Source organism: Trachurus japonicus, chromosome 23 (genome assembly GCF_045865225.1).
Source record: "Trachurus japonicus isolate A0001 chromosome 23, Traja_1.0".
In the NCBI taxonomy this organism is placed as follows: domain Eukaryota; kingdom Metazoa; phylum Chordata; class Actinopteri; order Carangiformes; family Carangidae; genus Trachurus; species Trachurus japonicus.
Window position 1 is genome coordinate 1,787,129 of NC_140929.1, and position 15,118 is coordinate 1,802,246.

Genomic DNA, 15,118 nt, shown 5'->3' on the forward strand with positions numbered 1-15,118 from the left:
AGGATGTATATTTAATTGGATTTACTTTGAAAATCTTAACCGGAAGTGGAGCGTTGCTGTGTCGGTTAGCTTGACTCGGTTGTTCCGGTGGCTGCTGCAGGTTTGTGTGTTTACAGTCGGACTCATGAGAGGAGGTGTGTGATGAAAGTCAGTGTGAATCTTCACTTTAACTCATCATGTGAGTGTTTTCTGTTTTATTGTTAAGTTATGAACGTTTTAATTTAAGTTAAAGTCTGTTTTAAACCGGTTAAAACCAGCTCGGAGCAGCAGCTTCACTGTTACGCAGCAACTTTAAACGTTAGCTAACGTTCAGTCTGCTGCAGAAACGAAAACGAAACGTCTCATTTCTACTGAAATAACAAGCTATACATTCACTTTATCTGTTTTTTTTAACGAGCTCTGTTTGCTATTGTTGTATTTGCTTCATTTTTTCTTTCTTTCTGTGTGTTTCTAATTAATTAACAGAAATTTAAACTTGTCTCGACCTGAATGTTTGGCTAAATTAAAGAATACAGTTTAGTTGTAACTAGCTGAGAGAAAAACAACGAGAATGACTCATCAGAAATAAATAAAAAAAACAGTAAAATAAAATGGAGATTTAAAGCTGAACTGTCCATTCAGCAGCTTTAACTCTTTAAGTTACACAGTGATGCACAGTCGGGTTATCATCTGCATTAAAGTGCAGGAGAAAACATTACAATCTAAAGTTAAAGGTTTATATTATAAATGTTCTATGTTTTTAGTTTTCAACCAAACTCCATTAACTTTCTATAGATCAGATGTGACCGGGTGCAGCAGCAGGTCAGGTGTGTGTTATATGTGATTTATGTTTGTTGGTCCCTTTGTCTAAAGGAGGGAGAATATGGTTTGTTGTCTCCATAGCAACACAACTTATGATGCTGATGATGCACAACATTGATGAGACATATTTTACCTTTTGTCAAAAAAACAGCAGCTCCTGTTATCTGGATATTGGACACATTGCAATTTTGATTAATAGTGCAGATGTGATTATTAGTGTAATTATAATATGGTTAGGGTTATTAGATTATTAGGGAAATTAGATTGTTAGTATAATATGAAGTGTTTAATAATAATAATAATAATGGTCCCTTTAACTCTCCGTCCTGCAGCTCAGACGATGTTTGACAGAAGATCTTCTCCTGTTCCAACACGTCAGAGCTTCACTGAACTCGATCCGTGTGACTCTGGAGAATAAAAGCTGCTTCTCCTCCTCTCTCCTCCTCTCTCTGCTCCTCCTCTCTCCTCCTCCTCTCTGCTCCTCCTCCTCTGCTCCTCCTCTCTGCTCCTCCTCTGCTCCTCCTCAGCATGAAGCTGCGGGTGCGGATCGGCAGACAGACCTGCAGGGCCGAGCTGCCGGCAGCGGAGCCGACTCTCAGACAGCTGCTGGACCACGTCAGGGAGACGGTGCTGTCGTCTCAAGGACTCAGGTCAGACATCATCCACACAGAGACACTGACAGGACTGAATCATTATTATAATATTATAATATAATATATAAAGTATCAATCAATTAATCAATCAAACAACTTTATTTATCCCAAATAGGGCAGTTCAGTTTGCAGTCTCTAGTCAGATAAAAACAGGACAACACACATCAACCAAATCGAACTGGTACGACTTCACAGGTCGGAAAAACACGAGTTACGAGTTTCCTTGAACGCACCATAACTTCCTGTCAGCAGATGGAGTTAGCGGCCCCCGCCCTCGTCATGGATCTATTGGTCCTCGTCCCTACGTCACCACATTCAGGCGCATCCCTTGGCTGCACACACAGAGAGGACTGCCCCTTTATGCCGTTCTCTCTCCTCATTGGATAAAGGTTGTAGGATACAAGGAAAGTTTTCTCCTGGGCTCAGAGCAGAGCAGAGTGACTGACAGACCCGTGTTTCAGACCAAACACTCTATAGAAGTGATTGCTGTCGGAAGATAGAACTATTTAAGACTTAGATTAACACAAACATTCACCTGACTTCTGCTTTAAAATGTCTGATCTGAGTCTACATTTAGCAGCTTGATAGCAGAAGGAATAAAAGATCTCGGGCGTATCTATTTGTTTTCCTTGAGGGGGGGCAAGACACCGCCGTCCTGCAGGCTTTAAAGGGATACTTCACCCTAAATCGATAATTCACCAATCATCTCGCAACAACTTTCAGTTGAACTCCGATGATCTTGGAGCAAACTTTGACAATGCTGTTGAGACGATTCTTCTCCTTTGCTGACAAATCTATGTCTGTGGATATTTTCATTCATTCAGGTCAATTCTTTTCTGGGCAAATTGAATCGTAGGCAACTGGACTAGTATTTGTCTGGGAAGACGTTTCACCTCTTATCCACGGGGCTTCATCAGTTCGTACGCAACAAGTCTCACTAGTCCGCACTAGTTTGACTGACAATCCATAAAACTGACTAATATAAGAAAAAGACAAGACTTTCGTTTTTACATCATACATCCAATGGTTTACAACAACCAACCAACATCTCGCAACAACTTTTAGTTGAACTCCAATGATCTTGGAGCAAACTTTGACAATGCTGCTGAGACGATTCTTCTCCTTTATTGACAAACCATAAAACCAATAAAAGAAAAAGTCAAGACTTTCAATAAAGGAATGATAAAAGCTACACAAAATGCTCTTAGACACATTAAAATAATTCATCTTAGGCAACAGATTTATTCTTTGTTGACCCCTTTAACAATCAACTCTGTGTTTATATCAAACTTAAGTTTGGAGTCAAACATGGTTCTCAAGTTATACTATGTCTCAATAATGTCTTGTAATTAATATTGTACTATGCAGCTTTTCATATTATTTGGAAGTTTAGTTTCATTTAATGTATTTTTGATAATTTTATGTGGCTTATAATGGACCCCAGGAAGAGTAGCTGCTACCAGATGTAGCAGCTAATGGGGATCTTAATAAAATCACATCAAATCTAATCATCATGCTGGCTACTGGTTTAGGGCGATTCCTCCTGAAATCGATCGCTAACTCTTTAGTTTCTCTCACATTTAGATGCAGAAATATTATCATCTCACCAGTTCACTAATGAAGCCGTGTTCTGATTGGCCCCTGAAGGAGTGATACTAGGACGGTGTCATCTGAGAACTTTAGATAGATAGATAGATAGATAGATAGATAGATAGATAGATAGATAGATAGATAGATAGATAGAACGATAGAACGATAGATAGATAGATAGATAGATAGATAGATAGATAGATAGATAGAACGATAGATAGATAGATAGAACGATAGATAGATAGATAGATAGATAGATAGATAGATAGATAGATAGATAGATAGATAGAACGATAGATAGATAGATAGATAGAACGATAGAACGATAGATAGAACGATAGAACGATAGATAGAACGATAGAACGATAGATAGATAGAACGATAGATAGATAGATAGATAGATAGATAGATAGATAGATAGATAGATAGATAGATAGATAGATAGATAGATAGATAGATAATAATAATATATTTTATTTGTAACGCGCTTTTTCAAGTGCTCAAAGACGCTTACATAAAAACACAATTAAAATACAATGCAGAAAATTATCACAGTTAAAATACATGAGCAAGATACACAAGTTTAATTTATAGATTAAAAGCCAGTTTAAAAAGGTGGGTTTTTAAAATGATGTATGTTAACCTCTGTTTCCTGTTTGTCTCTCAGCTCAGACACAGACTTCAGTTTGTCTCTCAACGGCTCCGACCGTCTCTCCGACTCCGGTCAGACTCTGTCGTCCCTCGGCATCGTCGCTGGAGATCTCATCTGTGTCGTCCTGCCTGAGTCTGCAGCCGCCGCCGCCGCCGCCGCTGCTGCTGCTGCTGCTGCTGCTGCTGCTGCTGCTGCTCCCGCCTCCTCCTCCTCCTCCTCCTCCTCCTCCTCCTCCTCCTCCTCCTCCTCCAGGCCCGGCAGCAGCAGCTCAGGGAGCCGGCGGCAGCAGAGGCAGCAGGCGGCCGTCTCCTTAGACTCATCTCAGGTAAAAAAATGATGATTAACATTAGAGATAAAACTGTTTATTCATCCCACACATGGGAAATGTGGTTGTTACAGCAGATAGATAGATAGATAGATAGATAGATAGATAGATAGATAGATAGATAGATAGATAGATAGATAGATAGATAGATAGATAGATAGATAGATAGATAGATAGATAGATAGATAGATAGATTTATTGTCTGCCCCAAAGGGTAGCAGAAATTTGTCTTTGACAGGGCTTATCACTTTACATACACTCAATAAAAACACAGTAAGGCAATAAAAACATTTACAAAAAATAAAAAGCACAATAGCAGCAAGTCACAGCACTGTAGCCTACAAGGTAAAACTATACAAATATAAAAAGATAAAATGATATAAAACCAAAAGAGAGAGAGAGATAAAGACATTCTGTACAGTTATGTGCCAAATTATTTCAGAAAATAAAATTATATTTCCACAGTGTTGATAGTTGTAACGACGTAATTAGCACAATTACACACTGTTTCCATTTAACTGCGACTGTTTCTTCATCACCACTGTAACTATAACTTGTGTTTCTCATTACAAGTACTTTTCATATTTCAGTCTCACTCTTATTAAAACTGTTTATATTATTTTATAAGTCGTATCATCATCTCCTCTGAGATCTCCTCTATCATTATTCCTCTTAAATAATTTGACATTAAATAATAGATAACAGTAGAGAACAGAAAACACAGTGAGTCAGTTTCTCCAGCAGGCGGCGCCGTCAGGTCCGGCAGGAAGCTCCGCCCACACGCTTCACAAAATAAAAGTGTGTTATCAGTGAAGCGCAGGTTGACGAGTCAGTTGATTCTCAAACTGTCGCCGTCAGCAGAAAATAATCTTCAGAGTCAGCGAAGCTGCTGCTGAGTCACAGGAGCTGGTTTCTAACCAACAAGCTTTTATTTTGAAACAGTTGTCTCTGTTTCTAACCAACCAGCTTTTATTTTGACAGAGTAGTTTCAGTTTTTAACCCACCAGCTTTTATTTTGAAACAATTGTCTCTGTTTTAAACCAACCAGCTTTTATTTTGAAACAGTTGTCTCTGTTTCTAACCAACCAGCTTTTATTTTGAAACAGTTATCTAACCAACCAGCTTTTATTTTGACAGAGTAGTTTCTCTTTTTTAACCAACCAGCTTTTATTTTGAAACAGTTATCTAACCAACCAGCTTTTATTTTGAAACAGTTGTCCCTGTTTTTATCCAACCAGCTTTTATTTTGAAACAGTTGTCTCTGTTTTTAACTAACCAGCTTTTATTTTGAAACAGAGTTGTTTCTGTTTCTAACTAACCTGCTTTTATTTTGAAACAGTTGTCTCTGTTTCTAACCAACCAGCTTTTATTTTGAAACAGTTGTCTCTGTTTCTAACCAACCAGCTTTTATTTTGAAACTGTTGTTTCTGTTTCTAACCAACAAGCTTTTATTTTGAAACAGAGTAGTTCCTGTTTTTAACCAACTAGCTTTTATTTTGAAACAGTTGTCTCTGTTTTTATAGATAGATAGATAGATAGATAGATAGATAGATAGATAGATAGATAAATATACTTTATTGATCCCAAACTGGGAAATTACAGTGCAGCAGCAGCATTACACACAGTGACGATACAGTGACGATAACAACATATAGTATAAGAATAAAAAGAATAAGAATATAAATAACAAATTATACATAATAAAATAGCTAAATAAAATGAAATAAAATGTACAAAAGTATATACAACAGAATGAATGAGTTGAAACAGAGTTGTTTCTGTTTTTAAAGGGACAACGAGGAGTTTCTATTTGGTTATAAAAAAGTCTGATATTAATGTGGATGAATCTCCGTTACCACTTGTTAATGGTCCATTTTAGATAAATCTATGGTTTTGTCTCTATGGTTATTTTGTTATTATTAGTGGTGGTGGAAATGCTGGGCGAGCCGACCAGCGTTTCTTTACTTTCGGTTTCGTGGCGAGTCATGAGAATAACGCCGCCGTATGAATCTCCGTTTATGGTGGGAACTACGACGGTATGTGATCGTCTTCCAACCTCTGACTTTAATTCTTGATGAATGAAAACATGAGTCTGTCTTGCACCGGTCAAAGAATTCATAAATGTAGTGTGAAAACGTTTCGCTTTTCCAAAACTCCTCGTTGTCCCTTTAACCAACCAGCTTTTATTTTGAAACAGAGTTGTTCCTGAAAGAGTTTGTGTTGTTACAGCAGCTTCTCGTCTCTGTGTTTCAGCCGAGCAGCAGCAGCAGTCGTCATCGTCCTGCTGCCTCCACTCAGTCTGACCCCCCAGAGACCCCGGACCCAGACCAGGACCAGGACCCGGTCTCGGTCCCGGTCTGGGAGCCGATGCTGTGCAGCGAGGCCGAGGAGCATCAGGCTCCTCTGTCTCTGGAGCTGCTGTACGACTCGGCTCGGACCAGCAGCCCCAGCGACGCCGTCATGGTGGCGGCAAACCTGCTGATGCTGGAGACGGGATTCATCCCTCAGGTGAGACTACAGCACCCGGAATCTAAACCCTGAAGGGATAGTTCAACATTTAGTCAAACTGGCCCATTGCCATAATCCCTATAGTCATAGCAGTAGGTTCGTTAGCAAGCTGTTTTTAGAACGGCAGAGCAGAGCCGTGAGCTGCTCAGAGCTACGCTACGGAGGCTCATTATGGGATTTCTTGGTTTCCCTCATCAAACTCATCAAATACACAATCCAACAACTCCACAACGCTCTGGTGGACAAGTTGTGAGCTGCACATTCACCACGCTATGAGATAATAACACAACGTTACCACACAGAGTTGTTTTAGAGGGAAATACAGAGACTGTTGATGAAAAACTGTCCCTGAAGGCAACGTGCATCAGCGGTTTTGCATGAATTTCCCTCTAAAACAACTCTGTGTGGTAACGTTGTGTTATTATCTCATAGCGTGGTGAATGTGCAGCTCACAACTTGTCCACCAGAGCGTTGTGGAGTTGTTGGATTGTGTATTTGATGAGTTTGATGAGGGAAACCAAGAAATCCCATAATGAGCCTCCGTAGCGTAGCTCTGAGCAGCTCACAGCTCTGCTCCGCCGTTCTAAAAACAGCTTGCACCGACAATTAAAGGTAACGAACCTACTGCTATGACTATAGGGGTTATGGCAATGGGCCAATTTGCCTAAATGTTGAACTATCCCTTTAAAGGGTGAAGATTTTCAACACCAGTCCAAAAATTGATCTGTGGTATCAGTTCACCTGTAGATGTATTGATGAGTGATCGCCTTGTTGTTGCCAGGGCGACGGCGAGCTGAAGTCGACCCAGATGCCCGACGGGTGGCGGTCGGGGGGCGGAGTCTACAAGCTGCAGTACACACACCCTCTGTGTGAGAACAGCGTCGCCATGGTGGTCGGCGTGTGCATGGGCCCCGTGCTCGTCGTCAACGGTGACAGAGACACACACACACACACACACACACACACACACACACACACCAAAGACGGTTTATAAGCCCCGCCCCCCATGAGGAGTCAGCTTCCTGTATGATGTCACTAGGCTTCTGCTCGGCCACGCCCCTTTAGGGAGACCAGAGGCAGCCTGGAGTGTATTGACTTCAATGGGACAATTTAAAGGATAATTTCCTTTTTTTACAACCTGGACCTTATTTCTAGCATAAAATACGATCATTTTACTCACCCAGACAACTTTGGTGTCATTTGGAGTTGTTTTGATGAAATTAGCCCCAGTGGAGCGGCGCGTATATCCGCATAATGCGAGAGCACGGGGCAGCAGAATGCAGCCTCTAAATAACACATTATCTGCTGAGAAACTCCTTCATTTCACCAATATTTAGTTCTGATAGGCTAGTGCTATTCCCCTCTGAGTCCGGGGTTAGCTGTTATCAACATCCGGGGTCTGTAGGTTGACCTACTGACCTACTGACCTGGATGATGTCATCTCTGAGCGCCACACAGCTTGTTGCTACCGCTAATGCTACAGTTTGTTTCTGCGTGTTTCTGACTTGTCAGAACAAAATGAGCAGCTGGATGAAGTTCAGCTTCCACAGGCTTCCTCTCCTCAACCTGGACTCACTAAAGCTCCGGCTAGTTGAGATAAAAATGGACCCGAATGCCGAAGCAGAATGATTATTATCAGAATGAGCCGCGCTGCACGGCGCTCAGAGATGACATCATCCAGGTCAGAGGTCAGTAGGTCAACCTACAGACCCCGGATGTTGATAACAGCTAACCCCGGACTCAGAGGGGAATAGCACTAGCCTATCAGAACTAAATATTGGTGAAATGAAGGAGTTTCTCTGCAGATAATGTGTTATTTAGAGGCTGCATTCTGCTGCCCTGTAGACTCCATTATACGGATATACGCGCCGCTCCACTGGGGATAATTTCGTCAAAACAACTCCAAATGACACCAAAGTTATCTGGGTGAGTAAACGATCGTATTTTATGCTAGAAGTAAGGTCCAGGTTGTAAAAAAACGGAAATTATCCTTTAACGTGAACACCGATTATGGTCTGTCCTTTCTCCCCACAGTCACTGAAGTAAATGTTGGACTCATTTTTCACAAGCCACGTCTCTTCTGAACAGTTTGACACCAAAATGGACAACTTTCAGACGGACACATCAGGAGAAAATCCACTTTGTTCACGACCTGTCTCCGTCTCTACGACACACTCTCGCCAGATTTGGCACAGATCTCCTAGGCAACGTCAAACAAACGGCCGCGAACTCCCGTGAAAATGATTTAAATGATTTTTGTCATGCTAAATATGACTGTTAGTAGTGTAAATATTTAAAGGGATAGTATAATTTTTTTAAAGTGGGGTTGTATGATCTACAAATAGCCCCTAAGTACTTTAATTGCAGTAGAAGACTCTCTGCACTCCTCCCGTTAGCAACGCCAGCCCATAATAGCCCTGCCCAGAGATTTACAACATACAGTGTTGTGAACAGACCCAAAGAAACGGCCTATTTTCACGGCCTAAAAGAGGTTTTACCTGAAAAAAAATACACAGTTCCATTGTTCACTATAATATAATTTTTTCCAGCCCTTCAAAGTTCAGGAAAAACAAAACATTTCTTTGGGTCTGTTCACAACACTGTATGTTGTAAATCTCTGGGCAGGGCTATTATGGGCTGGCGTTGCTAACGGGAGGAGTGTAGAGAGTCTTCTACTGCAATTAAAGTACTTAGGGGCTATTTGGAGATCATACAACCACACTTTAAAAAAAATGTTACTATCCCTTTACTGTTATCATGAAGAAAATATAAATATCTCACTTTCATCTACCTACAAATTGTATAAATCCACACACACGTTCACAGACGAGGTGGTGACGGTTGGCCACGCCCATTTAGAGAGACAGGAAGTGAAGCCTCTCATGGAGCATCTTTCCGTTTATTGAATATCTTTGCACTCAGAGTGAAACAACATGTGACCTCTCTCTCTGTCTCTCCTTCAGCCACTCTGAAGGTGAACCAAAGCGTCGACACGGTTCGTAAACTGTGTCTGAATCCGTCCAGCTACGTCACCGACCAGTGGCCAGGTACGGCTCGACTCCTATGCTCCTATTGGTCGGTTTGTCTCCACAGCAATGTTGGAGCATTGCCTTTTTCTTTTTTTTTTATGTAGCACTTTGAGATTGTTTGCTCAATATAAAGTGCATTACAAATAAAATTCATTATTATTAGCAGTAGTTTGTGTGATGTGTGATGTTTCTGTGGTTGTTTTTTTTCTCAGGAGAAAGTGCCGCTGCTGCGTTCAAGGACCTGAGCAAACTGTCCCGCGTCTTCAAGGACCAGCTGGCGTATCCGCTGATCGCCGCCGCCCGAGACGGTACGGACCAATCAGGCTGCAGACAGTCGATCAATAACACACCGATCAGACAGGATAAATAAATACTGATCTGATCCTCACAGTGTTAATTAAACGCCACAATTAATTAATTAATTAATTACTCATAAAGATTCCTAAACACCGTCACTCTCCAAAAACAGTTTATGTCCGAACCACAGAGGCAGATGAGATACTGGGTTAAATTACATTAATGTCAATTTATCTTTATCTTATCGAAACATTTAATTAGTAGGAATTTAAATGTTAATTTGTCATTTGTAATAAAAAATGAATGAAAAAATAATTAATAATGACTATTAATGACTTTAATATTTCAAACATTTCCCCTGTAGGATTAATAACTGGACACATATTAATAGATATTTAGTGTATATAATTAGTGATAGAATTATATTTTGACTATATTTGATTTTAGACATTCATAGTGTTGTGTAATGAATCACTGCATAATAATCATGATAATCGTAAGTTTAACACCTTGATTATTTCTCTGAGAATCTTTTTTTTCTTTCAACTTTATTGAAAGTTGTAGTAACAACAAACAATTCAGTCATTCCAGCTCACGTTTCCGTACAAAAGTAACATGTATATATAATATAACAAGAGTAAAGAAAACAATCAAATTAACAATAAAAGAAAATACATTTTGGTGTCAGACCTCGTATCCCATGAGAATTGTAATTATAGTTATTGTGACAGATTATTGGTTGAACTTTTCTGAATGTATGTTCATTATTGATATACATTTCTTATTTGTAATTAACTTAAGAGACTTGAAATAATAATAAACTTCAATAAAAAATCATTTAAATGATGGTGAAGAATTCTGAAATTTGCATTTATGGATAATATGAAATTTCCCCAATAAAATATAAAGGTTTACTATAGTACGTATAGTTTCTTTTCTTTGAATTCAAAATAAGTAATAATATAATCTTCTTTTATGTTTTGTTTTCTCTGAGAATCATCGCACCGAGAAAATCTATAATCGTCACTAGTTGCTATGGAGACGGTCTGGGACCAGCAAACATCCCATCATTTTTTCGTTTTGAAGCAGAAACGATGGTTCAGACTGAAACCAGAGCGTCTGATGATGTAACGTGTTCGTCCTCGACTCTGAATCTGAATCTGAATCTGTTTGTCCTGTTGCCCGTAGCGATGGCGTTGCCCGTGGCGTTCGGCCTGGCCGCTCTTCCTCCGGAGCTCTTCCTCCGGGTGGCGCGGCTGCTGGACGTCCGCTCCGTGGTGCGGCTCTCCTCCGTCTGCAGACACTTCCACTCGTCCACCGCAGACTCGGCGCTGTGGAGACACCTGTACCGCCGCGACTTCACAGGTGACGCAGCTGTGATGTCACTTCCTGTTTATTGTCCTCGTTTAATTCCTCTGTCTCCTTTTTATCTCTTTTTATCGTGGTTTGTTTCCTCCTGTTTCTGCAGCTTTCACTTTCCTGTTGAAGTTCATTTTGAACATTAGTTTCTAAAGGTCTTAAAGGGTAATTACCGTTTTTTTACAATCTGGACCTTATTTCTATCATAAATCCGATCATTTCCTCCCCCAGATAACTTTGGTGTCATTACAAGTGGTTGTGATGAAATGAGCTCCAGCCGAGAGGCGCGTATATCCGTATAATGGAGTCTACAGGGCAGCAGAATGCAGCCTCTAAATAACACATTATCTGCAGAGAAACTCCTTCATTTCACCAAGATTTAGTTCTGATAGGCTAGTGCTATTCCCCTCTGAGTCCGGGGTTAGCTTTAAAAACGCACCTTTTCTCCTTTGCCTTCGGATCCATAAGGACTTCTGATCCTGGCTAGTTTTTGTTTAAATATCTATGTGCACTGTTATCTATGACTACTGTAGCTGTGCACATTTGCATTTGCGTATGTGTATCTATGCGCATATGTCCGTATATGTATATGTACATACATCTGTGTGTGAGAATGTGTGATAGTATGCATGTCATTTTGTTTCTTGCACATGCATTTGTCTTTGTTTCTGTCTCTGCTCTGTGAAGCACTTTGGACGACTGTCACAGGCCTTTTTAACTGTGCTATACAAATAAAAGTGAACTTGAACTTATCAACATCCGGGGTCTGTAGGTTGACCTACTGACCTCTGACCTGGATGATGTCAAATAACTGATCAATAAGTGAATTTATTATTGATTGAACCTGTGGATGTGTTTCAGATCCAGACCCGGCCCGGTCCAGAGACACAGACTGGAAACAGGTGTGTGTGTGTGTTCAACTTTCAACTTTCAACTTTATTGTCCCCAAAGGGAAATTCATGTTGCAGAAGGGCAAAAAACACAGAACATATAGAGCACATCCACACAAACTCCACACAACATTGAACAACATTGAATGGCAGTACCCCAGAGGGCAAACTGGAAGCTGTTCCATACAATCGAGGTAAAAAAAATATAAATAAATAAGAGTGTATCATAACTGTTTAGTATTTGAATTAAGTTGGATAATGGCTTGTTTAATGAATGAGTTTTTCAGTGTGTGTGTGTGTGTGTCCGTCCCTCAGGTGTGACGTTTGTCGGGTCTCAATAAAGTCTTATCGTCTCTTTTTTTTTCTGCAGCTTTATAAAAAACATCACAAACTTCGCTCGGAGCGTCTCGCGGCTCGCCACCGCTCCCTGCCGCTCCTACCCAGAAGCCCCTGGGACGTGGGGCCGATCCCGCGCCCGTTCCCGCCGCTCCACCCGCCGCTGCCGGGGATCATCGGCGGCGAGTACGACCAGCGGCCCAACCTCCTCTTCCCCTTGCCCCGCCCCTTACTGCCCCATCGGCCCCGCTACGACCCCATCGGCCCGCTGCCGCTCGGCGAGCTGCGCCGACCCCGACCGCCGCCGCCGGGGGGACGACGACCGGCCGCCGACGTCCGGAGAGGATTCATCTGAACATCTGATCGAGGAGATTAGAGACTAATAATAAAAAGAAACAAAGACCTGAGTGAAACAAAAGTCTAACTCGTGGTGCGTTCAGGGTCTGTGGGGACAAACGGCCCCGTTGAGTCGACACTGCAGGTTCAAGTTTGTGATCACTGCTCGCCACCGCCATGTTAGTCTACTTGCCAACAATGAGTACCCGGAAATGTTGAGTACCCCAAAGTTTTATGTTAGAAATAGATAGTATGGGTCCCCAGTATTCAGAAACTACCGGATGCTAAACTTATATATATTGGGCAATTAGCATAAATGACACAATTAGCATAAATTTGCATAATTGCCTATATGGGCAATATTTCAACAAAATTGACTTGGCTGATCGGGGCAATATTGGAGTGGTTTTAGGGGTTATAGATGATGCTGAATCCATTTCTGACATTTTCAAAATTCAAAATGGCTGTCTAAACCGGAAGTGACCAGATTTTGAAATCCATCAAAATCGGCCCACTGGCGGTTAAAATCTGGTCACTTTCGGTTTAGACAGCCATTTTGAATTTGGCAAATGTCAGAAATGGATTCAGCATCATCAATAACCCCTAAAACCACTCCAATATTGCCCAGATCAGCCAAGTCAATTTTGTTGAAATATTGCCCATATAGGCAATTATGCTAATTTATGCTAATTATGTCTGTTATGCTAATTGCCCAATATATATAAGTTAGCATCCGGCAGTTTCTGAATACTGGGGACCCATACTATCTATTTCTAACATAAAACTTTGGGCTACTCAATATTTCCGGGTACTCATTGTTGGCAAGTAGACTATGTGTGTGTAAGAGGGAACATTTCAGAATAATTAGGTTTAATTATCGATCATTGATGATGATCGTGTGTGTCATCGCCACATTAAGTTAAAGGGATAGTTAGTTGTTCAACATTTTGTCAAATTGGCCCCATTGCTATAATCGCTATAGTCATATAGCAGTACTGTAGGTTCGTTACCTTTAATTGTTGTCGGTGCAAGGTGTTTTTAGAATGGCGGAGCAGAGCCGTGAGCTGCTCAGAGCTACGCTACGGAGGCTCATTATGGGATTTCTTGGTTTCCCTCATCAATCCAACAACTCCACAACGCTCTGGTGGACAAGTTGTGACCTGCACATTCACCACGCTATGAGATAATAACACAACGTTACCACACAGAGTTGTTGTAGAGGGAAATACAGAGACTGTTGATGAAAAACTGTCCCTGAAGGCAACGTGTATCAGAGGTTTTGCATGAATTTCCCTCTAAAACAACTCTGTGTGGTAACGTTGTGTTATTATCTCATAGCGTGGTGAATGTGCAGCTCACAACTTGTCCACCAGAGCGTTGTTTGTGGAGTTGTTGGATTGTGTATTTGATGAGTTTGATGAGGGAAACAAACCAAGAAATCCCATAATGAGCCTCCGTAGCGTAGCTCTGAGCAGCTCACGGCTCTGCTCCGCCGTTCTAAAAACAGCTTGCACCGACAATTAAAGGTAACGAACCTACTGCTATGACTATAGTGATTATGGCAATGGGGCCAATTTGACAAAATGCTGAACTATCCCTTTTAAGTTAAACAGATTTTTGTTCTGACGGGTGTTGAAGTGAGTTTAACTCTGAGGATCAATAGAGTGACAAATAACAGAAACATTATGGTTTATTGATTATGTTTTGTTTTACTAATCTGAAAAATGACTCGAGTGATCAAATAAAAAACAAAACCAAAAGCACCAGATTCTTTCAGATGAGTCGTTATTTAAATTTACATGTCTTTGTTTTTTTTCTTAGTGTGAGAAAAAGAAAAGAGGTGAAATTAAAGGAATTATGAAAATCAAAAATGATCAGATCAAAATTTTATAATTTCATAAAATAAATTTAATTTCAAACTTTTGTCTGATAAATAATCTAAATATCTTTTACTGGGATTAATATTAGTCTCATGTGACGATAATCAAACACAAGAAGCTTCAGTAATAATGAATAAAACTAATATAATTAATCTATAATTATCTTTATTATGAAGTTAAGGTGTTAGATTGTTTGTTGACCCTTTTTTTAATTCATTTATTATCATTTAAACTTTTATTGACAGCTAGAGAGTCACAGGCCTGACATGGCAAAATTATGTTTGTCACATTGTTTAATATAGTTGCCAATATAATTTTCCATTTTCATAGAATAAAAAAGAAAGAAAGGAAAGAAAAGGGTTTTATTATTGATCTTTTATCAGAAACATCTCTTTTCTTGGTGTGAGAGAAAGAAAGAGGTTAAAGAGGTTAAATTATAGGAATTAATGAAAATAAACCATA

General features: G+C 40.3%; 1 protein-coding gene across 1 annotated transcript; it reads left to right on the forward strand.

Annotated features, from left to right (window-relative positions):
* Positions 1-53: 53 nt before the first annotated feature.
* On the forward strand, positions 54-12,940 carry fbxo7 (F-box protein 7). Its single transcript, XM_085770019.1, has 10 exons — positions 54-178; positions 1,329-1,451; positions 3,712-4,021; positions 6,275-6,529; positions 7,311-7,458; positions 9,493-9,576; positions 9,771-9,866; positions 11,044-11,220; positions 12,076-12,116; positions 12,475-12,940. The coding sequence occupies exons 2-10, from the start codon at positions 1,330-1,332 to the stop codon at positions 12,793-12,795; spliced, it is 1,554 nt and encodes a 517-aa protein (XP_085626145.1). The 5' UTR covers positions 54-178; position 1,329; the 3' UTR covers positions 12,796-12,940.
* The last annotated feature ends 2,178 nt before the right edge of the window (positions 12,941-15,118 follow it).